At 36.0% G+C, this 26,666-nt stretch overlaps 2 protein-coding genes across 3 annotated transcripts in view; one reads left to right on the top strand and one right to left on the bottom strand.

Moving 5' to 3' along the window:
• Positions 1-26,666, bottom strand: part of CACNA2D3 (calcium voltage-gated channel auxiliary subunit alpha2delta 3) — a 457,261-nt gene that overhangs the window by 48,519 nt on the left and 382,076 nt on the right. The window lies entirely within an intron of this gene.
• On the top strand, positions 20,160-25,468 carry LRTM1 (leucine rich repeats and transmembrane domains 1). Its single transcript, XM_061362403.1, has 3 exons — positions 20,160-20,239; positions 21,678-22,274; positions 25,028-25,468. Exons 1-3 carry the CDS (start codon positions 20,233-20,235, stop codon positions 25,459-25,461), a joined length of 1,038 nt encoding a protein of 345 aa, XP_061218387.1. The 5' UTR covers positions 20,160-20,232; the 3' UTR covers positions 25,462-25,468.

The following is a 26,666-nucleotide window of genomic DNA, read 5'->3' as shown; positions in this document are numbered from 1 at the left end:
TAAAGACAATTGAAATACTGGGACTAATTTCTATGAAATGCAGAGCAAGAGAATCCCTCTTCATGATGAGAGAAGACAGGCAGCTGCATCTTTGTTTTCACAGTATTATGCCTATGAATTTTGATGCTTCTCAGACAGACTGAGGGAAAATAAAAGTGATAAATCCATTTGAGCAGGTTCCCATAATTTCAGCAGTAGCATAGCTTGTGTAGAAACTAAAGGCTCAGGTATTATCAATTTACTTGTTGTCTTCCTTACTTTTTCAAAATAGATTCAGTTTATTTGTCTACCTAACTTTTAGAAGAGCTGTATCACTAATCTCTGAGGTGCAATGCTATTGGAGGAGGTAAAACACAAACACATCTTAAACTTGGTCTACTCTGGTCAAGGCAATACAATGTTGTAACTGCAGTATTTTAAGTATAACACACAACAGATTATATATTTCCTTTGAGAAGTATTACCTTAATTAGAGTTTTGTAATACCTGTACTTGCTATTAAATAATGAAACGCTACATGATGGATGGACTCAACAGTCTTTTCCAACCTAAATGATTCTATGATCTGTGCCTATGCGGCAGGACAGAAGAAAAAACAGCTGCTATAAACATGGTATGGTGAAAGCAGCAAAAGACATTTCCTTTGAAAAGCTGTATCTTAATGTGAGATTTTAATCTCACCATTTTAATTTCTCTACATCTTGTTCCTTGCACAATTCCATATAGGAACTTCCTTGTCACTGAATGAGTAACTTTTAAATATTCTATGTACTATGTAATATATAATAAATTATAATTATAAATGCTTCCTACAATTCAGCTAATAAGTATTTGAATTTTCTACATTCAAAAGACTTAACAGTCTTAGTGTATGGGAAAACAGTTTTCAGCCCCTGAGGTGATACTAAAGCATTTCTGCAGGATTTTATTCCCCTGAGCTTTTAGAGAAAACGGTAACTAGAACAGGAAATTTTTTGGTCAGGTCATTTATTGCCTGAAGAACTATTCAAATATACTTCAAAAGATTTTAGAGCCAATACGTTCTTTGGAGTGATCCCTAGACCTTCAGTATTTCAGAACTTTAGAATGAAATCTCTGTGCTCTGACCTCCTTTATGTTTAAATCTATGTTTTACAAGCTGGCTACATGTGGGGAAAAAAGGAAACCTCAGAATCATTTCTCCCATGTCACCAAAACAAAACACAGTTAACAAAAACTATAATTGCTCTTTACACAGGACATACATTTTAAAGTATGCTATAAAGTATTATTCAACACTTGAAGGATTGGGTCAATCAAAATGGCCAAGGGGTACAAATTATTTTTCTTCAGCCAGGAAAAAATCAGTAAAGATGAGGAGAAAAGGTTATGTCTTCACTGCTGCCTTTCCTTTGGAATGTCACTGGGGAGAGTGGGCTGGAGCTAGGCATGTACAGACCAATTAATGCAAACGGATGGAGGGGTATTAAGGCTCTTCCTCCATGCAACACAAAATGCATAATCTCAAATTAATATTCCAAATGCAATATTTTTCAATTGTATTACCAAATTTACTTAGGTGATTCCAATTAATACCTTTAATGCTGCCTATAGAAAACAGTTATTAACTCCCTGAGACTTATTTATTTTATTTAATAAACTGGCTGCTATTCTTTAGTGCATTCCCTATGAAATAACAGATGGTTGAGAACTACAAACTAAAATTCTTGGCTCAGTGATAATTATTGTTAAATAAGTAATTTCCTTATTCATTGATTCCACGGCTGAAGGTAATATTTCACTCTCAATGAGATGACTTGAGGATAAAACTATTGGGAAGTGCTCAAGAGCTCACGGCTGCTTAGTATCAAGGCAAACATGAAGAAAAATAAATAACTACTCTGAATAGATCATGATTGCTTGTGTTCATTTCAAGATCTCCATGGTAAAGCAAATGGGCAGAAAGATAAGGAAAGCCTTCCTCAACAAATCACTTCTGCGCAACAAATTACTTGTGTGCAAGATACTCCTGTGTATTAAAAGAGCTCTCAGGCTCTAAGCAAAAATAATCATCTCTTATTTAAAATAAGAGAGAGGAAAATAGATTAGACTAATTGATTTCAGGCAAGAGGGAAGCTGAAAAGCCCTATAAACCTGGTAGAGGGATTCCAAATACAAAATTAAGGAAAAAGTAGTAAAAGCTAAAGGGATTTCCATTCTGTGAAACAGCTACAGAACACTGCACTATATAAAAGGACTAGATCAGCAAGGTTAGAAAAATATCTTATGTCTCCATTCCCTTTTCCCACAGAACACAGTATAGATTAAGATTCTTTCCCATATATAAAAGACATTAAACATTTTGAAGAAATTTGGGCCTCATATTTCTGATGGCATTATCTCAAATGAGGTTTAACTTGGCTTCAGAATAAGAAATCTTGTAGACAGATTTCAGCAGGATTTTCTTAATCCGTATTGCCTTCGTGTATTAAATGTAGACTCCTTAAGACTCCTTTCTTTCCTCCTACTCATATTACCTCTTAGTACTATCTTTTAAAATATCTAATAACTAAATGTGAAATATTCCAGAACACCTTTAATTACTTTAAAAACATTGACTGCACTTCTTTTGTTTATATTCCAAACCTGTTTCAGTTCAAACTGTCTTCAGTTTTCAGCTCACCCAAAGAATGAGCTGCTGAATATTACACCCCAGCATGTAATACTGAGAAATAAACACCGTAACTGCCAATAAGTACTTCTACTACAGATTAATGGAAGACTCCCACCACCAAAGATGATGCCCTTAAAAACACTTGTTACATGTGTTATATACTGCATTTGAAGAAAAATGGCAAGTCTAGGTTAATAAATTAGACGTATTCCAACAGGCACTCTCTTACAGTAATATAACTACGCTCCAGTATCATCCAACATAGCTATATTCCCAGGGATAGTCATTCTTTCATCATACGCAGGATATATTAAAAAAATATGAATGAGCATACATCAAATGTGCACTTTCCAGACTGCTTCTAATCCCAGTTTCAGTTTACTTGCACAGTAAAATACAGTTTCATCCTTCCAAATCTCACACTTCATTCTATTTCCTTCTTGATCTCAGTGATCTTTTCCATTCTACCCGTACCTTCCTCTTCATTTTCTCTCTTCAAACAGAAGACTCCCGGAATTTACTATTTTCATAAAAAAATATTATTTTTGCTATCCAGAATGTCTGAACCTGATCCAGAAACCCAGCACAAAATAGAAAAAAATAAACAAAAAGCAGCCCAATAGTATAAGTCTGGCAATTTTTTTTAATACACTGAAAACATAAGCTTATAGTTGTAAGTGTTAGGCAACCTCAATACTTGGTGGTGATAACAGCTATCTTTATAATGAACTGTTACAAGTAGCCTGTGATAAAAAGAGTAAATTGACAAAAACCTTGGCCAAACTAATCAGCAGTTGTGTGTGCTCTTCTGTTTTTTCTATAATAAAGCATAGTTCCTACCCCAGTGGTGCAGTTATGCATTTGGATAAGATACTATTATTCATAAACTCTCCGATGCAATGTTGATCTGGTTTTAGTTTTGGTTTGGGTTTTTTATACTTTATTATTTAACTGAGTGAAGATTTCTAATTTTTTTTTTTTATAACCTTTCTTGCAGGTTCTCTGACATGAAGCTTTCTTGCCTAACCCCAAAACGTGCACTTTATATTTAGTTACCCTGATTTTTTTTCCATATTTTACAATTATTTGAATCGTAAATGTATTTGAAATACATGTAAAGATGCACCCACTTTTTCCACCTAAATTTGAGCTACCATGTCTCATTAACATTTGAGATTAATTTTTCAAAAAATTAGTCTTTTATTACCCTAGATAAAATGTAAAATACAAAAAATTTCAATGTGCAAGTTAGCATGTAGTCTTGGAATTTAAACAATATTCAGGAAAAAATCCTGTATTACTACTGCTACCTTATCTTTGTCTTTTTATCATCAAATTAGTGGAATGACTGCACATACATATAAATTTCTAAGTCCTATATAACTATCAATTTTTTAGGAGAGATTTTTTCCTATGTCGTAGTATAAGATGAAAACACAAATAGTGTTTTTATATGGAAACACAAATAGTTCCTTTACCAAAACTATCGGGATGCAATATGTAAATGAGTAAATTCTTGCCAAATGGACAATGGGAAGTTAAGTTCTGCCTCTTTACTCATGTACCTCAAACTTGCTATTTTCTTCCAGATGATTTTTAGAATTAGTGGTGGAAGCAGCCATCTGAATGGAAACTCCCAAGATATAGTGAAGGCAGTGGCAACTGGTATTTCCTGGAGGCCAAGCTGAAGCAGAAAGGGAGGAGATATTGGGAACTTGATGTGAGGCTAAGCTGAAAGGGGAGCAGGATGATGATTGCTGGGATGCTGAAGTTCCTCCAAACTCAAACCACCAGTGAAAGCTGAAGGGCTTGGTTTGCAGCCAGTCCCTGACGAAGACAACTGCAGAGGGCAGGCTGTGAACAACACCATAAACCAGACTCCCTTTGACTCCATGACACATATCTTCTTGCTGGAGGACTAATGAAGTAGCAGCAGGAGGAAACACAAAAAGGATATAAATTGAGTGAAAACATAAAAAATATAGACACTATTGACTGACAGTTCATTGGCTTTTCAGGAGGCTTCATTAAGGAGCTTGGAGGGAAACAGGTTATCTGTAAATTATCATTCAGACAGTTATGCTGTATTTCAGACTTTATGTGCTGCCAACACCCTAACAAAGGGCTCCACAGAAATTTCCCCTGTGATAAACTCTGTATAGCCGGAGCACAGCTCAAGGGAGGTACTTGGGAATCCGTTTGCAATTAAAAACAACCAACCAACCAACCAACCTGAAACAAAACAAAGAACCCCCTCAAACAAAACAATAAAACAAACAGCCCCCCCCAAAAAAAAAGAAAAGACAAACCTCCCATAAGCTTGGAGGGAGGTAACCACTCGGCATGCAAAATTACTCTAAGTACATTTTGCTGGAAAGATACATACCCTTGCTCCTGAGAAATGCAAGAAGGACATCGATAGTATAAAAGAATGATTTAGACTTCATAATTTGAAGGGGGTAAGGTAAGGCACAGTTAAGTCCTGTCTGGTGTCTAGAGTATCCTCCCTGTGACTTTTAGAAAATACCTGATACCTATTGACCCCTGGTTGATTCCATTACCAAAAAAAGAAAGGGGGAAAAAAAAAAAAAAAAAAAAGAAAAAAAAGAAAAAAAAGGGAAAACAGTGGGTTGAATAGTATATTTATTAGCCTCAGGAATGTTTCAGTGGCACACAGAGAGAAGGGTAAGCCCCATCATACAGGAAAGTCTGCTGGTGGCAGATATTTTAATAGGGAGTTCCTATGAGCCAGCTGGTTCTTCCAACATTCCCCTGCATGGTCACTAGTGAGCCAAATACTTCTGAATTCTAATGATACAGGAAGCACGTGAAGACCGAAATCTGGCCACAGTAACATTAAAATAACGAAGCTGTGATGGTATTTTAATAACTCCCTAACCATTTTTTCGTTTTTAGTGTTTTCTTGTTCAGTTTTTGGCAATTTTCAAAGTATATCCCAGGACTGAAATGGAAAAAAAAAAATGGCATATATTTGTAAGTACATTTATAAGTCTTAAGGGAGGATCTATGACTGTCAAGTTCTCAATAAAAGCTTTACTTCTTACAGCTAAGGTCCTAGTTTAGAGTAGCTTAGCCAGCATAACTTTCACATCTCAGCCAAAAGGCCGTGGTTTCAAGTTTGCAATTAATGAACCCTAAGAGGTTCTAAATTCAGACAAAGATCCAGAAATTAGGATACTTATCTGAATTCTTGGAGTCTGTGACTGGATTCTCTCAGGAGATGTCAGGCTTTCTGCTTCCACTTGTAACAGAAATACAACATGTTCAAACTCTGAAAGAATTTTCTTTTTGTCAGACTTGATCCTGGTTACTACCTAATCACACTGGAAAAAGAAGTCCATATCTACATATCTCAGAGTCATGAGACAGGCCAATTTCAGAAATGGGCAAAGCCTGTATTGCTCTTATTTCCAAAGAGGTGTACCCTTACCTAACTGAAATCCTAACCATAGATGAATAGCTTCAAGTTGTGCTACTGCCAGGCACAGAACTGTCTGGCTGAAACATTAAAAATAGATGTTATGGCATCCACTGCAAAAGGAGCTCATGAGGTCTCTGTCTAGTTTCTCCTGTGTCAGCTCAATGCCTTCTACCCTACCACTGATGTACTGGCCAAGACACGTAGATTCTACTGTTACCAATCTTAGTACGGAAGGGAGAGGCTTACAGAATTCAACTTCTCCTGCCTCCAGAACACAGTGACTACCAATATCATTGTGAGTATGCACCGTATGCATTATATGCATACAAGATCTGTGAATATATGAAACTTTATTAGTCAAAATAGACTTAACACACTAAGTGAGAAAACAGTATGTATGAAATTTGGAAATAAGTCTTGGATCTCTTAGGGACTGTTATAAAAATAGTGACATTTTATAGAAACTTTTTGTGCTATACTGTGATTATCATATTATCTTGAATTACTAAAAACATGAGTAATGTTATCTGAAGTCAAATAATAGATCAGAAATACCTCACCGTGCATACAAATCCAGCCTTTCAACACCATACCTATTGGATGTATTATAAGTCAAATATTCACTGTAATGCTTCAGAATAGTTTTCATGTTTTAATTTTTCTAAAAATCACTACTTTATTTAACCATGTTTTTGCTTTTTAAACACATAGTCTTAATCTATAGTTTTAGAAAGGTAAATATAAAAATCATATGTGCCCAAAACAGTGCATAAATTTCTACATGTCTGAAGCAGATTTGGGTAGTTCCATAGCATTTTGTAGTTGAAAATAAAAAAAAACTCTGCCAAGAAATATTAATCATGCTTCTTAGGAATAAACTATATTGGGGAAAATAATTTGTCTTTCGCTTTGTCTAACCTGAAATTCAAGTATGCAATCTGGAAAATAGCTAATGTACATCCAACAGTTCAGGCAGGAAGGGATAGAATGATAGATTTCTATTTTATTTTTCTACTTACCACATTTAAGGAAAAGTAACAAATTGATATCTTCACAATAGCTACATAAACCTACATATTCTTCAGCAGAACTGACTGCTTAGGTCTGATCCTGTGAACATTCATTAAATGAGGGAGGTCTTTATGTTACTGAAAATTAGACAAGAGAGTACTTGCTTCATTAGACAAAATTGAAATTACCTCCCGAATGACACAAAATACAAAATCAATCTATTAACTAATGTATGTCCAAATACAAAATTAATAAATGTTTTGAAGACATACTCCAAGAAAACAACAAAAGAATAAGGATTTTTCTAAATTTTGAGACAGATAAAATTTAAAAGCACTGCCAGATTTTTTAAATTTCTTAATAAATATAGAATCATTGCCTGAGATCCGCATGCCAAGTTATGACGGTAAGTGAACTTCCCTGGGTGAGTTAACAGCTTATGGAAGTAGCGTAAGTGCTGACATGACTTTCACAACAGAATTATAAATGGACTATGCTTAACATCATATAGAACATTACCCAGATGCTTCAACAATCAGTATATTACAATTTATATCCTAATGATTAGTAGGATTTAGCTGTCAATACAGCAGTAAAGTGTACTTTAGAATTAGGAATTAATACTTTTTGAGGGAAATCAATATCATGGATACCAGCTGTAATCCTCTTCAATGGAAAAGCATTGAAATTAATCAGGAAGGTTTGCTGAAAGGTAGCTGTCTTTGATATTCCATTAAAGTAAGAATTTATCATACTAAATAGCTTCCATTTATACTAAGTTGCAAGATAGGTGAAAATTCAGTTGGGGCTTCTGCCTGAAAGGTGGTGAGCGCTGCTAGTGCTCATTGAAGCCTGTGAGTGTTAAGGGATGCCCAGCACATGAGGAGAATACTTAGCACCTTCCAAAATGGAGCTCTGGAGATTCAAAAAATGTCATCTAATCTCCACTCAAAAAGAGAGACTTCTGGCAAGAATTCTCAGAAATTATGTTGCTGTATAAAGGCAAACCTATTACTGACTTACAAGGAAAGTTAGCCTTCCAAAGGCCAGGCTTTTATAGCTGTTAAGATGTATACCAAAGGGAGGCTGATACTAATGGGATTTCCAGAAGCACTTCACACTGGAATCACTAAACATTAGGTCATTATTCTGAAGTCTCTACTGTATACTTATACTGTACACTTCAAAATAACTTTGAAATACCACTTTCCAAAATGTAGACATTTCTAAATGACAAAGGTTATCTTGGAAATGCTGCCATAAAACATTTTATAAAACACATTATTTTTCTAATGGGGTCAATTCAAGCAACTCTGAATTTCAGTGCTATTTTACAAAGAAAGATGTCAGGATCTTTTTAAGGAATAATAAATTTCCTCAGCATGTCTATAAGGGAAGCAAAGATTATCTTCTCTGTTCTGAGTACAAAGTTGATAAACCCTATCCTAAGGGAAAAACCCTTCTCCCCTTCATTAAAAAAAGGAAATCAAACAGACATATTAAATGCAGTAAGTTATAACCAACTTCATTAAAGTATATTTAAAGAGATTTACTTTAAATTCTGATCTTAATTTTTTACATTAAAAATGGTACAATTGATCATAGAAGTGAAAAGAGAAGGGTCCCCCGCAAGTTTCCCTGCTTCTACACACAGGCAGAAAGCATCTTTAAGGATGGAAGACTACAACTTCTGCATGTGTAGAGGTATTTTTAGAGTGTGCTGACTTCATAACTAAGACTTTTTCATCTAATTCAATCAGATTAGATTGTGGTACCGATTATGATCATATCCACAAATCAGTATTTTAACTGAGTTTCCATGGAAACACTATATGCCCCTGCTTTCTTTTAAGACAAGGCTATGTCTGTTTAACAAGCTTGCCGAGGACAACATGTTTTGTTTAAGTTACATTAACTGGAGCCAATACTTCCTAATTACATTACCAAAAGAAATATTTACAGCAGTACTTTTGCCATTGGAAACCCTCCATTGTTCAGCCTATCTTAATCTCTGAAAACCAGGAAATATCAGCATTGCTGTTGGTTAAAATGTGTTAACTGGTCTTACATCTATAAAATAATCTCTTTTATTAAATGACAACAGTGGCCTTGTTTTACAGTCTTTATATAAAAGGACATTTTCCCACAGCACCTGGGTTTCTGTGAAACTTCTATCAGAGAACATCTGCCTATGAAGACAGGGTGGTCCAGTGGATGAAGCACTGAGCTGGAGTTAGAAGACTTAGGGTCTGTTTATCTGTTGTGCAATTGTGACCAAAGCACTCTGCTGTGCTCCATTTCCCCTTTTGTGAAATGAGAAGAAGGATACTTACTCCATGAAAAGTGATTTGAATTTTCTGAAAGAAAGCAACAATAGTTGTTAAGTATTCTTACAATCATGTTACTGACTGGGGTACAATCCGGAAACAGACATGCCAACTTGCATGAAGCGTTCTTGGGTGAGAAAAATACAGCATGATTAGACCTTTAAAACTGCAGTACAGAATGGGAAACCTTTTATCCAGAAGCAAAGGTCACTTCCAAAAACACTGGATGTACTAATTTATAAAAAGGTAGAAAAAATGTTTTCAAACCATATTCTTCAAACCATCAATTTTTAGTCTACAAACAGCACAAATTGCTTGTAGCTTTTTTTTTTTTTTCATCTGGCAAATAGTGTATTTTCTAAAATCACATCATGGGTGTATACTAACTCTAATGGAAGGTGATCAGTTTCTTATTTGTGGTTCCAAAGAAAAGCTTGACATGTGAAAAAAAGGGAGAACACAACAAATACTTATTTCTTCCAGAATGTTATTATTTTAAGTTCCAATTTACAGACTTTACACCCTTGCTCACAAGACTGGTAGATATAAAGGAAGTCCACTCATAAAATGTTCTCCTTCTTCTAAAGGCTGACATTGTCTACTTGAGTCTTTTCTCTTGTCCCTCACCTTCAGTGGAGAAGCAGCAAATTGATTATTTTTGTCCACTACAATTATTTTTTCATCATAATTTATCCTATTTATCAAGTCTATGATCTTAATGATACTAAATGAATATCAATAAATATCAAACAGCTGCTCGCTCTCAGATGTGATTTTTCCCACAAACACGTTAAGCCTCAGAAGAACTCCAGAAAGAAACCTAGATCTGTCATCATCTGTCCAAAATGGTCCAAAACATTTTGAACCTTTGAATAGGCATTTTTGTTTACTGTTACATGCTATTCTTATTCAGAAAAACAGAAAGGTCATACCATACTCGCAGTTCAAATGGTATGTTGATGAAAGGGTACAGATTACATTTCATCTTATCTCTGCTGAGTTCAACGAAAGAGTTCCCTAAGATTTTAAGAGAAGAATCAAGCCCAAAGTCTTAATTAGGGGTACTTAAAACTTCAAGACATGCCTTAGTAGAAGTACTGTGACATTACAATGAAGAGGATTGCAAATAAACAGTTTTTTACTTTTGTAGCATAAATTTGCACTATGATGCAACTGAAATGTTCTGTATGGCTAATTCAGCCAAGCTCAATTCAAACAAAGTATTACAGACACTCAAACATTATGTGACTCCTTCAGATAAATTAGTATCTTCTTTTTCAGAACTGTTTTCACATTTTCAATTGAAGAAAGTATGCACAACTGTTACTCTAAAATAGAACACCAAAGCTAAGAAAACAACAATCTGTAAAAGTATGACCAGCTGATGGCACAGAGTAGACACAGTGTTTAGTTTCCAGGAAAAGCCTGTAGTACAGCTCCTTTCAGTAGCACAAAATACAAATGTTCACTTAAGTGCCTATGTTTGGAACATGACATCTCCAAATCATCATGAACTACAAATTACAGAGAACGTGTTCTGCCCTTTCTTCTTTCTAAAAGGTTTATAGAAAGGAAGTTTGTAGCAATAACTGATGAAAACCTATTTAAGATCTTACTGACACTAAAAAAACAGATGTGGAAATTAGTAGTTCACTAAACTAGGCACATGATGCATAACTTGAACTTCTAAAAACAGTTAGCTTACTTCTCTCAATGAGTGCCTTTACAGACAGAGAAGTCAGTAGTACTGTTTGAACTCATCTATTCTAACTCTGCACCAGAGATGGATAGAAAATGGACACTGAGCAATGTACTATCATTTTGGAAAGGGAAAAGGATAAAAAGGCTCAGCGAAAACATGAGTAGCCAAGGTCAGCCCTGCCATTATGTTCCAAAATGTACTGCAGAAGGAAATGAAAGCAAATAAAGATGATCAAAATACACCCTTTTGACCAAGACATCAATTGCTATATGGACAGAGGAAGCTCAACTAGGTTGGGAACTTCTGAGATCACACCATAGATTAAATAGCATTAAGACAGAAAGGCTTTTGGATGAAAAGGGATCATATTAAATATGTATTACCTATATAGTTTAGCATCACTCAGCAGTGATATGTCAGATATAACGCTGAAGAGAAAAAGATGAGATCAACATTTAAATGCTGAACTCTAGGGCTAATAATTACTTTTATAAAGTAAATTTTCTTTATACTTGTCCATGGGCATTCCAATTGTTGTTAGAAATTGGTTATCCTTTCAACTAACATTCTCGACCCAGAAAATTCATCCTTCATGCTCTTGGGGGACAGTAAAACAGAAACAACAGTTAAAAGCTTGCAGATAAGCTTGATTAGTACAAATGAAAACTAGGCATAGCTTGGTATTCTGACTGCCAGGACTCCATCATTTAAGCCATTCTTGCTAAAACATTTTCTTTCTTCCTTAGCAGACAGGAAGTCAACCATTTGGTATGATCCTCCTAACAGCTGCATCAAATCTCACTAAGTAATTTGCCTTTTTACGAATTTAAGAAAACGCAAATATTATACACAGCAGAGACTTGACAAATTGTAATCAATATTAAGAAAAAAAACCCAACCAAACGAAAATAATATTCTATAAATGAGAAAAAATAAAACAAAAACCAACATAGAATGAGGGCCTTTTGTGGTTGCCAACATGGAAATAGGAAACCAAAACATAAGAAAAACACACAGTCAAAACAGAGAAGGTAATAATGAACAGGTAAAAAGGAGTGTAAAAATAGCAGTAACGTTATGTTACTTAAAGATTTCAATCTTTAACTTTGTTTACTTGCCATTAGGTTATTCTAGACACATTGCTTCATTACTGCTGGTATAAACTGCACACCTACATATACATGGTTTTATTAAAGCTTCTTTTTATATTTTACATTTTACGGCTATAGGTTTATTTGGTTTGGTTGGTTGGTTGGTTGAGAATATTTGGTTGAGTTTGTTTTCTTTATTTAAATGCCTATTGTTTTGTATAAATTTCCTCCCAGGATATTTGAAATCCTTAATCATCATCCCAATATTTCTTTCCCACATTACACTATTAGAATCAAGTTCCCTGACTTTTAAGAGTTATGCTTACGTCAGACGTATCAAGAGGTTTAAATTTCAATACCTATTAAAGGAATTTAATTATACAACCAGTTTCATTTGGATACACTGTTACTGTTCTTTACTAATCTATACCAGATTTTCCAGTATTGTAATTCTCATCAATAAAATGCCCTCTGAAAGAGTTTTTCTTTTAAGAAAAAAGACCTCTCAGTGGCCTATTTTACAAATTCTGAACAGAAAGATTATTATCCTTTATACTTGCTAAGTTTCCCAAGGATTTATCATGTCTTAAAACAGCATAACTACCTAACCTTGAGGGATGAGAAGTCTAGCTGTGTACCTGACCTACACTGTCACTTCATTTAAAGCATGCTGTAGAGAAAACAAAGTATTTTAAAATAACATACTTGTTTAAAACCCGCTTACAGGTTGAAAATGGGGGGGGGGGGGGGGGTCGGAGCAGGGTGGGGAGGAGAGAAGAGAGGAAGGGAAAGACAACAGCATGCCATGTCATCTCTAGGATGTTTTCATACACAGAGGAATTTTGGTGCCTTCTGCTGTAGCAATTAAAGCTGTAGGGATGAAATCCAGCGAGAATCAAGACACAAAAGTAGAAAACTATCTAGCACCCTATAAAATTATCTACTATTAAAATTAAGAATTTTAGGAGCAAATATAGGTATCTGGCTCATTCTTGTTCATTGGAGTCATGGAAAAAGTTTACAATACCCTTAATTCCATTTGTGAAATGGTCCCATAATCAATGAACACTGGTGTTCCAAGTTCTATTCATCTACCATGTTCAGAGGTCTGCTAGTTACAACTGGGGCATACCAGTATTGAAGAGAGTTACACTCTGGTATCATGCACATTATAATGTAGTTGGCAGATGGTATGTCATACTTTACCTGCTGCAATATTCTTTCAGGGGTTAAAGTCTTTACGTTTTTCTCTTGCAGAGAAAGTCCATGACAGGGAAATACTGCATCAAAGCTTGGATCCAAAGCTACTGTGTGCATCGGTCCTGATCCAATGGAACACTTAAGCACATGCTAATGTTAAAATCCACAAAAATTATGTATTTAACATTTATTAGCTACATAACTTAACGTCAGGTTATTTAGTACATTGCTTAAATTAGTGAAAACAAAAAAAATCCCATGGCTACTTCCAAAGTGTTGCAAGAACTACAGAAGTTTAATTATTTGACTTTTTACTGCAGCAAATGTCATCCCTGCTTCTGCAAATTCTTATGTTCAAAAGTCTAGTAGGGCACAGAGAAAAATAAAGTCCTTTTGGGCCCGTAAATAAAGGAGTTCCCAACATTTAACAGGGAGTTTTACTTAACTACCATGATTTGCCTTAAAAGCAAAAAAGGAATTAATGAAGCACGAGTCCTGTTTGGTACTGCACTTTACAATCTTCCTTCATACACTGAGAGCATTTCAAAACCCTTTTATAGGAAGTTATTCAAGATAAATCCTTCCAGTTCTTACAAAAACTGGCTTTGCAAATAAACCATTCAGAATTCAGAGGAAATTTGTATTTTGTTCTTAAGTTTAAATCCAGGGTGAGCTATAACCATGAATAGAAATTCTTATTAAATATAAAAGTAAGAAAAGAAAAACCCTAAATAAAAGCTTAGAAAACAGCTTTGTCTTTGGTGCAGAATGAATAAGCTGTCTAGGATAACTGTGAGTGATCTTAATTCTAGCATATTTAAGAGAAAACAAAAAGAGTCTAAAATCCTGAGACAAAACAAAATGTAAACCTGACCTTATTTTTAAACGTATTTTTCTAGCTTGTTTTTATTCCTTTAATTTCTGTTAGATTTATGTCAAGCAATATTTTTTTCTATTTACAGTAATGGCAAAATGAATTCATTGGTTAACTTCAATCATACCAGATTTACATTTTATGTATGAATATCCACCAGGTATAACAGGTGGTTGACATTAGAAAGTGATTGAAAATTGAATCTGCAGACACACATTTCTTCCCACCCTCCCTGGCCTTATCTGTGGTGGAACTAATATTCTGCTGACACATAGTCTGCCCCTTGCTGCAATTTCATCTTACATGCAGTTAAGGTAACAAAGCCTAGCATCTCTGTTCCCTGTGCTTCTCCTCATTCTAAAAGCCTTGCATCCATTCTAATAAATTTTCTACCTATGACAGCATTCTGTAAGGCTGATGCTTGACTATTTTCCAAGTAACCCCTTCTCACCTTCAGTGATTTCAGTTCACTTACTTATGCCACACCAACTCCTAACTACGTTATATTGGAGCTATATCACAACAAATTGCTGACTGATCTACCTAATGGGTTGCGTCTTGCTTTAGTGGAGCAGAAACCCTGACAAAACCTGCATACAAAAGACTGACACAAACAGTTGTTTACAGATTCACAACAAAGATCTGGAAGTGAATATTAGAACAATTTTAAGTGACAGAAACAGTTGTTTATATTCTCAACAAAGATCGGGAAGTGAATATTAAAAGAATTTTCCAGTCCAAACCGGAAGAGTGGTCTGGGGATGAACAGAGTTCTGGCCTAAACTGAGAAGGCACTGAGTTAGCCCCAACAACATCATCTGACAGAGCAGCACACACCTCACCAGTCTGCAGCTTGCTGCAACTAGAAAGAAGGCTATGAATCCCTCCAGCTATCCATTCCCCCACTGTAAATTTCCAACTGGAATGCAGTATGTTCCAGTTCATCTAGTCCACTATTACATCCCATACACTAGCCTCTTCTAGAGGTGTCAGAGGAAGGTGTAAAAATTCCCATAAATAATAATTATGGAAAAAAAACCTGCCCACAGGGAAAGGTTTTCATCCATAACTTGCCATTAGTGGTTGATTAAAGCCCTTAAGAGTGAAAGTTTATATCCCTTCTAAATGATTTTTTTGCTCCATGAGGTAACATTGGCTCCAGATTATATATGAATCCTACTAATCTTTTGGCCCAAGGATAACTTCCAACAATGTGTTTCATAGATTAATTATGCATTGTACAAATAAGTACCAGATGTATCTAAATAAAGCAAAACAAGCCACTGAAAAGAAGAAAACGGGGCTCTTCCCCTCAAAGCCAGTGATCTAAAATACAAAATCACAACTGTCTGCCTGTTTCCTCATTTCTAGAGTCACAAAATATTGTTTCTCACCTTAAAGGAATACCACCACACAACGCATAACAACTGCCAAAGACAGGCACAAACAGCTTTTTAGATACCATGGTGTCTCCTTATGCTGTGCGATAAGCCAGATTCAATGTTATTAAATTCTAGGTGGTCTCACTCTTCCCTTTTCCTACCTAACCAATGTCTGAAGAAATCCATGCAGCCACCTCTTCTGGAAAACATGGCCAGCTTTTTAAGGTATAAATCTTCCTCAAGCCAAAACTGGTTTGATCCATTGGCTATACTCTTGTTAAAGGTAGGTAGGAGTAGGCCTTTCTCAGTTTTTGTCAGCTTTTGAAAACCTAGTGCCCTGTTGCCAGGCAGAGAGTCCTGAGCTCTTGAAGTACAATCTTGCCTTTGTAGAAAGAAAAGCATGAGGGATGCAAGGATTTCTTGTGTCGTGTTATCTTTCTTTGCCCAGAATTTCGATTCATAGCTGGTAAAGGGTAAGATCTCTCTTCAAGCTGCATTACTGTACTTAAGCGACAGCTAAAGGGTGAAACTTTTAACAACAGAGGTACTGTCTGTTTCACTAACAAATATGAATTATTTCTTGTCCTGAACCAAAAGACAAAACAAAAAAAACCCAAGTAGTCTGTATTGCCCAGAGTTCCATTTAAGGTCATCAGCAATATCTTAGCTGTATTACCAATCTGGAGACACACATAAGCAAGGAGAAAGCATATGCCATTTCCTTGTAAGTGTTGCAGTTTTAATACCTTCTCACTCAAAATCATAAGGAAAATAAGTTTAATAAACAGAATGTATAGGAGTTTTCTGTTGTGGTCTTAGCAACTTTTTTTAATATAGCCATACCTGCCACCTCTCAATATACAATGTAGTGGAATCCAGTGCTGTAGCTTTTAAATATTTTAAACATTTGAACTGTTTTGTTTCTGCTACAGTTTAATTAACATAATGTTCTTTCTTTCATAAAAGAGATTATTCATACCCATACTACTCCTTTGAAGTAGATGGCAGTAACTACTGCAAGTGTGTTTGCTGTCTTATCCCATCAGGATATCCCAAAAGGGATAGGATATTAGTTCATTGGGCTCTTTTGCTATTTGCAATGGGAAACATACCTTGTTACAGCAAGGCACAAGTTAATTTAAGCAGTCACAATAACACAGTTGCTGCACCACATCAGACAACTGAAAAGAAGCCTACTGGTTGTTCAAAAGGCCAGAAGCAGAGTAGATTTCATGGTTATTCTGTTTCTGGCAAATCCCTACCTGTGTCACAACTGTAATTTTCACCACATCAGACTTCTCTGTTATAACCAAAGTATTATTACTAATAAATGGGAATAGGACATGGATTATAGGTTGGGGAAACTTCTGTTTACAAAATGCATGCATTCAGAGTTCTCAATATGAGGAAAAAATAGCCACATCTACATGAAAAGCAAATCGACAGATTTAATCATATGTTTCCAAATCTGAACTCAGCATGAAGATTTAAAAAAGAGTAATAACTATTTATACCACAATTTTGAGTACATAAAACAATCTTTGCGTTTGTTGGATCTGAGCCGCCCACAGTGCTTAACTTTCAGTGACCTTTTCCTATGACCATCTCTTTAATATGGCAAGTGCTAAAAATAATACAATTATAGTAGTAAAGACTTACCTAAAATAAGAGAGGCAGTTAAGAAGCATATTTTAAGCCTCCATTAGATGACTGTTGCGGGAGCTTGTAAGCTCACCTGGTCAGCAAACATTAGTTAAAAAAGAAAAATAACTTAAAAAAGAAACTCCTGGAATTCATGACCCACAATAAAACTTTAAATACAAAAGAGAATTTAAAAGTGTGAAAAAAAATCTTACCATACCAGTAAATAATAACAAGTCCAGAGGAGGGCCACAAGGATGATCAGCACTGGAGCACCTCCCATATGAAGATAGGCTGAGAAAGTTGGGGCTGTTCAGCCTGCAGAAGAGAAGGCTGCGTGGAGACCTCATAGCAGCCTTCCAGTATCTGAAGGGGGCCTATAAGGATGCTGGAGAGGGACTCTTCATTAAGGACTTTAGTGATAGGACAAGGGGTAATGGGTTAAAATTTAAACAGGGGAAGTTTAGATTAGATATACGGAAGAAGTTCTTTACCATAAGGGTGGTGAGGCATTGGAATGGGCTGCCCAGAGAAGTTGTGAATGCTCCATCCCTGGTGGTGGTGTTCAAGGCCAGGTTGTAGAGAGCCTTGGATGACATGGTTTCGTGAGAGTTGTCCCTGCCATGGCAGGGGGGTTGGAACTTGATGATCTTAAGGTCCTTTCCAACCCTAACTATTCCATGATTCTATGATTCTATGAATACCTAGTACCTCCTGCAATATAATCAGAAGCAATCAAAAGGGGTCTCATTGCTACAAGTGATACATTATTGCAAGGACAGAGGAATATCACTGGAGAAACAATTACCTGACCTAAATCTGTTCTATGAAAGAACAGAGAACCTGAAGCTAGCAAGAACAGACCTTCTAAGGAAAAGGATGGTTTATAATAGCCCTTTTCAGATTTATTTCTATCTCCATTAAAACGATTCAATATTAAAGATAGGTCTATTTACATGTTTCTATTTATGTGCACATATATGGGTTAGGAAGGAAATAACGAGTAAATGCATTGTGCAATAAGGGTTAGTGTACTTTTTCGCCTTAAATTGACAATCATTTAAAGTATATTACAACTGATGTTTAAGTTTATCTCCCTCTCCCTTTGCAAAGTTGGAGTTATTTAATATGACTTACTGACTGAATATGGAGTTATTTGATATGATACCAGGCAATGTACATCTACACTGTCCCTCAACACTAAATTGCAGACTTTTATCCTGTATCAGGATGATGGGTCATTCAAGAGTGTCAAGGACAGTATAGTCTGACATTTCTAGCAATAATCCTAATATCTTTGAGATGAACAGTCATGTTTACAGAATGTCACTTGTTCTACATTCTCACTTACTGTTCAGCAGTATTCACTGTTCCTTTGGGTATCTTGACTTATGTCAGAAATAATTCAGCAAGCCATACAATAACAAGAGTTACAGTGCTTTCCTGTGGCTGAGGGTGGCAGAGACCTAAACACATATTTTCAATAACCAAAAGGTAGCTATGGAGAAGATGGAGTTACCGTCTTCATGAGGATGTATGGTGACACGACAAGAGGTGGTGGACGCAAGCTGCTCCAAAGAAAACTCAGTCTGGCCGCAAGACAAAATTTACTAATGCCGAGAACAGTTACACACTGCAGTAGGCTGCCCTTGCTGGAAATATCCAAGCTTGAATGACCCTGGATAACCTCTTCTAAGACCCTGCTTTCAACAGCAGTGTTGACCTCATGATCTCAATTTTCCATGATTCCTTCCATAGCTTTGCCTACAGAACATAAATTTTGCCCTAGAAAGTGAGCTCTGCATGATCTTTTTGAAAGACCCTAAAAGCAGAATTTGCACCCAAGAAAGCTATGTTACATATAATAGGTCTGAAAGCTTTTGATTTTGCAGCTTCTCTCTCCATAAGACTGCTAACAGATGAAGTAATCACATGACCTTGAAAGACTATTATACACCAAATCTCTTATTCATTTAAATACCTTAGAGTTCCTTCATAGTCATAAGTCATTAATCTTTTTATTGTTGTAGATGGTACAGTATGAACGAGTTATACTGCAGAAGTAACAGAAACAAGTCAAAGCATCATATGAACTCATGAAGTACAATTTTAATATTATCTGCCATTTCTTTCCAATATCTTTGAAAATAAATTAATTTGTTCAGTGTTCGTGGTGACATACCAGTATGTATGCCATTTTTATGGAAGAAGCCACCAGACCTGTGTGCCCATGCAAGAAAGTTCTGTCAAAAAAAACTAATGGATATCAGATAAATAAGCTTAGAAGAGCAAACAAATGCACTGTGAAAACCATGTCATCAAGCCACAGTCCTATTTATAGTGATATTACACACTCCACTGCTTCCAGTCACGGCCCAGGATGATGAGAATCCATGTTCAGAGTCATCTGATATTGCAAAAATTGACACAGCACAGCTAATAATCCACCATAATTCAGAACCTGTACTGGATTTAAAAAGGCAGCTTTACTCTTGTTGCCTTGCTTTTGAGGCAGATTAAATAAATCAAAAAGGCAAGGCTCTCAGATCATTATTTGTATGTTACAGCTGTCCAGTTAGAGTTGACAGGCTTTCCTTACATGGCGTGTTGAATGATTAAAAGGCAGAGTAAGTCTCGGAGAGTCATAAATGGAAGGAAGGGGGTTGGAGGGGGAATGATTACGACAAAGAAAAAATCAGGCTGACAGAGTAACTCACTAGAAATTATTGCACTACTACACAAGACCAGATCCCATATAGATGGAAAAAAAAACACCCAATAGCCATAGAAAGGAAACTGGATGAGCACATTACACATTTGAAGTGGGAATCAGAATAAAGTGTTCGATACTGTTCTACATCAGAAAACTGGACTGAACCTTCTGCAAGGTGAAGAACAAGCAAACCAAAATGAAAGGTGAGATACTGAAAGCATTCAGATTAATATTTTTTTTCTGTTCTTTAATCATTTCCTTGCCAAGCCGTGTTCATTTTAACTCTGCATTGAAGCTGTCTCAGTTTCATGAAGCCAACTGTTGCAGAACAATGGAATGAACTGGCAGTATTGCTTATCTTACTTGTGAGAATGCTGAATTCTTTCAAGTGAATTCTGCAGTGTAGAATTCATTATGGCAGAAGTCTATGTAAAATTTTAATATAAATACTACTTCATTTTTGCATGAAAATTAATATGTAGTTTGCTACTTAAGATGTAGTCGCAAAGTTTTAATTTGTATATTTGCCAGAATCAATGTTGTAATCACGTTATTTAATATCAAATTTTTATTACTAAATTTGATTTCTGTAAGTCAATAAGCAGTATGTCCTTTTATTTCCAAAGGTTTCAAGTACCAACTAATTAAAATATTCATAATTTTGAAATAATAATAATTTTTACCATTTGAGTAAATGCTAAAAATTATTTGAGGCATCTTAAAAACAATGTTACAAGTGGATTTAAAATTCTGACTTTCTTTAGTCACAGAAAAACTAAATATTTTATATCATCTAATTTATTTTTTTTCAAATTCCATGCTGTGCATATGCACATTGCTTTAAGTGGCACCTTGTTTTCAAAATAAGACCATTAGCAAGTTATGAAAGGTACAAATTATTATTTTTTCAGTTAAAACTGACCTGAACGTCAGAGAGCTGAAGATATTTATAAATGCTAACTATTACTAATTACTCCTCTCCACTCATTTATCTTTTTAATGGCTTCTTAACAACTGATTGCTGGTTGTGTAGGAACTTTTGTCTGTGGGAAGTACAGCTGGCATTCATATAAAGGAATTAATAAGTATAAACACAGATATTTTAAAGAACAAGCTCACAGAATCCGGATTGATGAAACAATACTGTTAACTGGTTTTATAGCAATGTCTTTCAAACTTGCTATTCTTTTGACAGCACATTGACTTAATTCTTTTTAGTGAGTACAGTTAGTGAAAAGAGAACAATGAAAGTTCTATTTGCAATTCTTCTAACACAAGATGGCTTAAACTTGTAACTACCACAGAAAGATAAACATTCCAATTTAATAACTTTAAAAAATCTGCTGCATTACCTTCAAACGTCACTGCTCTGCTGGTGGCAAGTCCTCCTGAAAAATCTGTACTTAGGATATTAAGCCATAGGAAGTACTTCATTTTAAGAACCTGGAGGCACTAACTTCACTCTGCATTATAAAAGTACTTCAATAATATCTGTAATTAATGAATGTATTGTAAAATAAATGAATTCTATGCTATGTATATTATTAAGCTGTATAAACTTTGCCCATATTAATAACCTTCATATTGCTAAAAGACAAATATTTTCAACTCATTTTAAATCTTCTTTCTTTTCTGATACAGGTGTCTGGCTTTTGGTTCTGAGTGTCATCTTGTTAATATACAGAGCTTGTGGATGTCCTGACAAATGCCTTTGCCATACAGCTTCAAAGACTGCAGACTGCAAGAACAGAGGATTTACTGAAATTCCTGCCCATTTACCTCCAGAAATTCAGATACTACAGCTTCAGAATAATCGTATTTGGAGAATCAACCAAAATGCATTCACTGGAACACCGTTGCTCAAAATCTTAGACTTGTCTAATAATTCTCTCTCAAGTTTGGCACCAGGTGCTTTCCAAAAATTACGGTATCTACAGGTTCTAAACCTAACTAGGAATATGATTCATTATGTAGAAAACAAAACTTTCAGTTTCCTCCCACACCTAAAAGAACTGGACTTGTCATCTAACAGCATTATACGTTTGCCTGAGACTTTTGGAAACAGCACAGGGAATATAACTTTGCTTTCTGTGAAGCATAACAAACTTCAGAAAATGGAGAGAGTTCTGCTGGAATCACTTCCAAACCTGAAAGTCGTTCTTTTCAAAGATAATCCCTGGCAATGTAATTGCAACGTCTTTGGCCTGAAATTGTGGCTGGAGAGCTTTTTATACAGAGGTAAGGAATTCTTCTCATTACATATAATGCACTTGAGAACACTTAACCAGCATCTAACTGATCTTATGCATAGGTCAGAATATAGGTGCTTTCATAAATACAGGTGGAAAACTAGAATCACACAACAACTTTATATTAGCAGAAAGAGGGAAATTATACACAATCATATACCATGTATACATACATACTGGAAATACATGTGTCATGTGTGTATTCATATACATCCATACATATATAAACATATATAACAAGTATAGATGCACACATACACTTGTTTTAATTTTACTGATATATTTCTGCTAGAAATCAACCTACTATTTAAAAGCTTTTTTACCTGATGCACAAGGGTAAACATCAAGACTGATATCATTACTTCCTTTAGAAAATTTATTATTCTAATTCCTCTAGAAATTATCACCTCACATGATGAAATATGCTAAAACAGTACTGTGGCAGTACAGATACCTCTTGCAAGTCCTAATAAAACATTTCTAGAGATTGTATGAACGTAAAAGTATTGCTGGTTGTATTCCAATGTAACTACAAAAGATTTCAGATCAATCCAACTAAGGCAAAAGACATCTGATGTATACTCATAACCAATTATAGAGAATGCTTCAGTTCAGGTGGGAGTCAATTCTATTCTAAATAGTCTTCTATTTCTAACACACATCAGCAAGTCTGCCGATGACACCAAGCTGTGTGGTTCGGTTGATATGCTGGAGGGAAGGAATGCCATCCAGAGGGACCTTGACACACTTGTGAGGTTGGCTGATGCCAACCTCATGAAGTTTAACCATGCCAAGTGCAAGGTTCTACACCTGGGTCGGAGAAATCCCACCAATACAGGCTGGGCAGAGAAGAGATTCAGAGCTGCCCTGTGGAGATGGACTTGGGGGTGTTGGTTGATGAGAAAATGAACATGAGCCGGCAGTGTGCGCTCACAGCCCAGAAAACCAACCGTATCCTGGGCTGCATCAAAAGGAGCGTGACCAGCAGGTCGAAGGAAGTGATCCTGCTCCTCTACTCTGCTCTCGTGATACCTCACTTGGAGTACTGTGTGCAGTTCTGGTGTCCTCAACATAAAAAGGACATGGAACTGTTGGAACAAGTCCAGAGGAGGGCCACGAGGATGATCAGGGGACTGGAGCACCTCCCATATGAAGATAGGCTGAGAAAGTTGGGGCTGCTCAGTCTGGAGAAGGCTGTGTGGAGACCACTCAGCAGCCTTCCAGGATCAGAAGAGGGCCTATATGGATGCTGGGGAGGGGTTATTCATTAAGGACTGTAGTGACAGGAGAAGGGGTAACAGTTTAAAACTTAAACAGAGGAAGTTTAGGTTGGACATAAGGAGGAAGTTCTTTACCATAAGGGTGGTGAGGCACTGGAATGGGTTGCCCAGGGAAGCTGTGAATGCTCTACCCCGGTGGTGATGTTCAAGGCCAGGTTGTACAGAGCCTTGGATGACATGGTTGAGTGGCAGGTGTCTCTGCCCATGGCAGGGGGGCTGGAACTTGATGATCTTAAGGTCCTTTCCAATTCTAACTATTCAATGATCCTATGATTCTATGTTTAGCTACTTAATACCATAGAAGGATCACAGTTTCAGGATTTTGAGTTTTATTTAACATTCAGACTAACCCATCAGGGGTGTCTTGAACCACACTTTGGGTTTGGCTATTAGTGACCAAGAGACAAGCTGTTATGCCCTCATCTGTCTTGGAATATCACAAATATTTGTGGAGTAGTTTCCAGATGTCAGTTTGGTCCATTGGTATTGACCATTTTCTTAGAAAAAGTCTTTTCAGAATGAAAATTTGCTTAGTGGCTGTAGCTGAAAGGTGGGTTATTTTGGAAAGAGAAGTGGAAGAAAATTCAGCTGATTAGTTAAATTTTAAAAATATGTAAACATTGGTTTTGGCCTTGTTGACTCCTTGACACACTACACCCCTAAAGCTGTGGTGTATGGACTAATTAGAATCTTGAAGGCTTAGTGTGTGTTCCTCTACACACTGAGGAACAACTTCGTGATTTACCATGACTGAGGCTTCCTACTTGACTTCCCTTTACACTAAAAACATCCTTTGGGAGAGAGCAGATTCTGGCTCTAGGCAATCAAATTTACCATTTGAGACAGGGAATAGAATAATTAATCCTAAATCCTTTAGATTTCTCGATATATTCTTACCATGAACCTTGATTCAAAAACTTAATCGTATGTATACAACTTACTGAATTTTCTCTTTGCTTCATTGCAGTTAGCATTTGATGTCAGAACAATAACTATTTCATGGAGTATTTCAAATAAATGGGAAATCTTTACTAATTTCCATTTCTCTTTATAAAAAGAAATAATGGTATGAATTTGAATTGAATGAATTTGCTGTTAACAATACCTCTTTATTTGCACGTATGACGTAGTTCTTGCTTTTCTAATGCTTGTTTTTTAGTTCTACATCCATAGAGTCATAAATAACTTAATTCCTGATGAATTGCTTCTTACAAATGCTTTCTTATATGAGTGTTAGTGTTATAATCTCACTATTGATCTAACTGTAAAAAGATTTTAAAGATGTAGTTGTTAATCTTTAAAATTATAAAGTCAAAGATGATGATAAAAACACCAGGTTTCTGTTAATTTTGCATGAAGATAATTCACAAACCACAAAATCTTCAAACCATAAATCGGGTTTTGGTTGGGTTGTTTCTTTGCTTTTCTTTTTTTGTTTTTGTTGTTGTTGTTTTTTTTTCAGGAGGAATAAGTGATGGCATTATCTGCTCAGCCCCAGGGATTCGGAAGGGAAAGGACCTCCTCAAAGTTCCCTATGAGCTATTTGGGGCGTGCCCTCTAAAAACAGCTTACTTTCATCTGGCTAGCATTCACCACCATAGCTCTGAGCACAGAAGTTCTCTGAAGCATACTCATCACAGTGAGCATGGGGAAAACAGCCGTTCAAACTGTGAACTCAAACCGAAGCCCAGGCCTGTTAGTTTGCGTCATGCAATTGCCACTGTAGTAATAACTGGAGTTGTCTGTGGAATTGTGTGTCTAATGATGTTGGCAGCTGCTGTTTATGGTTGTGCCTATGCTGCAATTACTGCTAAATACCACAGAGAACATTTGGCCCCGGTCAGACAACATGGGACTCCTGAGGAAAAAGAGCTATTTGATAGTTCCTTGGCTTGAGTTACTTCTGTCTGGTTTCTTGAAAATAAAGCCCTCACTTCGGTTAAAAAGCCTGGAATACTTCTTTTTTTCCCCCTCTTATTATTTTATATATATATATATATATATATACACATTCTTTGGAATATATATCTTAAGGCATTATTGTCCTGAAAAATACAGAATAGTTATAAATGATTCACTATATTTCAAGATCTTAGAATATCTGTTATGCATCCACAAATACAATTCACAATCAGTTTTAGAACCAGACAGTCTATACTGATAACTTAAACATGTTAAAAAAAAAAATTCATACGTGTTTTTGACCATCCAGTCTGCCCTAAAAGACAACAATTAAACATTACATCTGTAAATTACGAAATAGGTACTACCTTGTTAACTATCACATATCATTTTTAAATTAGTTGGTAGGGAAAAAGGAAGAGAGCTGAGAAAATGCTGAGGAAAGAAGAAATGCTACTCTGTTTCAGATACGAGCACTGAATAAGTACATACAGTATATATGAGGAGACACTACCCATTATCCTGCTGGCATATATGCTTGCTTCTTATTCCCAAATCCACACACAAATGTTCCATTTTGCAAATATCATGACTGCAGATGCAGCTCCCATCACAGTGCTGCCCTTCACTAGGAGGATAATATAATTGCATGTTTACACGTTCTCTCTCACAGAGAGAACATTCAGCTGAATTCAGTCAAGGGTCCACCCTAACTTTCTGCAGTGCAGTTTTGCCATCAGAGGAAATAACAGCCAAAACCATTTGAGCAGTTTGGAACAGAAAGAATATTTTGAACGTGCTGAGGTTTTTTGTTTGTTTTTTTGGTTTTTTTTTTTTTTTGTTTGCTTGTTTTTATAATTCTTAGAAATTACTTTAAAGCAACCAACCGAGATCAGCAACTCCCTCTATGTTTTCCAAGACTAGATAAAAGGTATCTGGACTATTTTTGACAGATGTCTAATGTGTTCTCTAACCCTCTGCTGTGATAGGGTTAAAGACTTGCCTAGGTAGCTAATGCAGAAATCAACTATGCTTACAGTCTGAGATAAGTCTTAGCAACCTCAACCTGTGGTAAAAATCTTGCCAGTTTATTCCATTGGGCAGAAGACTTGAGAGCAATAGCTGAGTATCAGTCTCCAGTAAGGGCAAAAGAAGCTGTGTTGTGGCATTCCACTCTCCTTCCAACAGATGGTTTCCAA

This window comes from Neopsephotus bourkii, unplaced genomic scaffold, assembly GCF_033783945.1.
Source record: "Neopsephotus bourkii isolate Nb327-2 ecotype Australia unplaced genomic scaffold, CSIRO-AGI_Nbou_v1 NB_1120, whole genome shotgun sequence".
Lineage (NCBI taxonomy): Eukaryota > Metazoa > Chordata > Aves > Psittaciformes > Psittacidae > Neopsephotus > Neopsephotus bourkii.
The sequence above is the reverse complement of the archived record's forward strand: the minus strand, read 5'-3'. Positions and strand labels throughout refer to the sequence as shown.

Coding starts and splice junctions, on each gene's coding strand:
- LRTM1 (XM_061362403.1), top strand. Junction 22,275..25,027: donor GGAGAGCTTTTTATACAGAG/GTAAGGAATTCT, acceptor TTTTTTTTTCAG/GAGGAATAAGTGATGGCATT.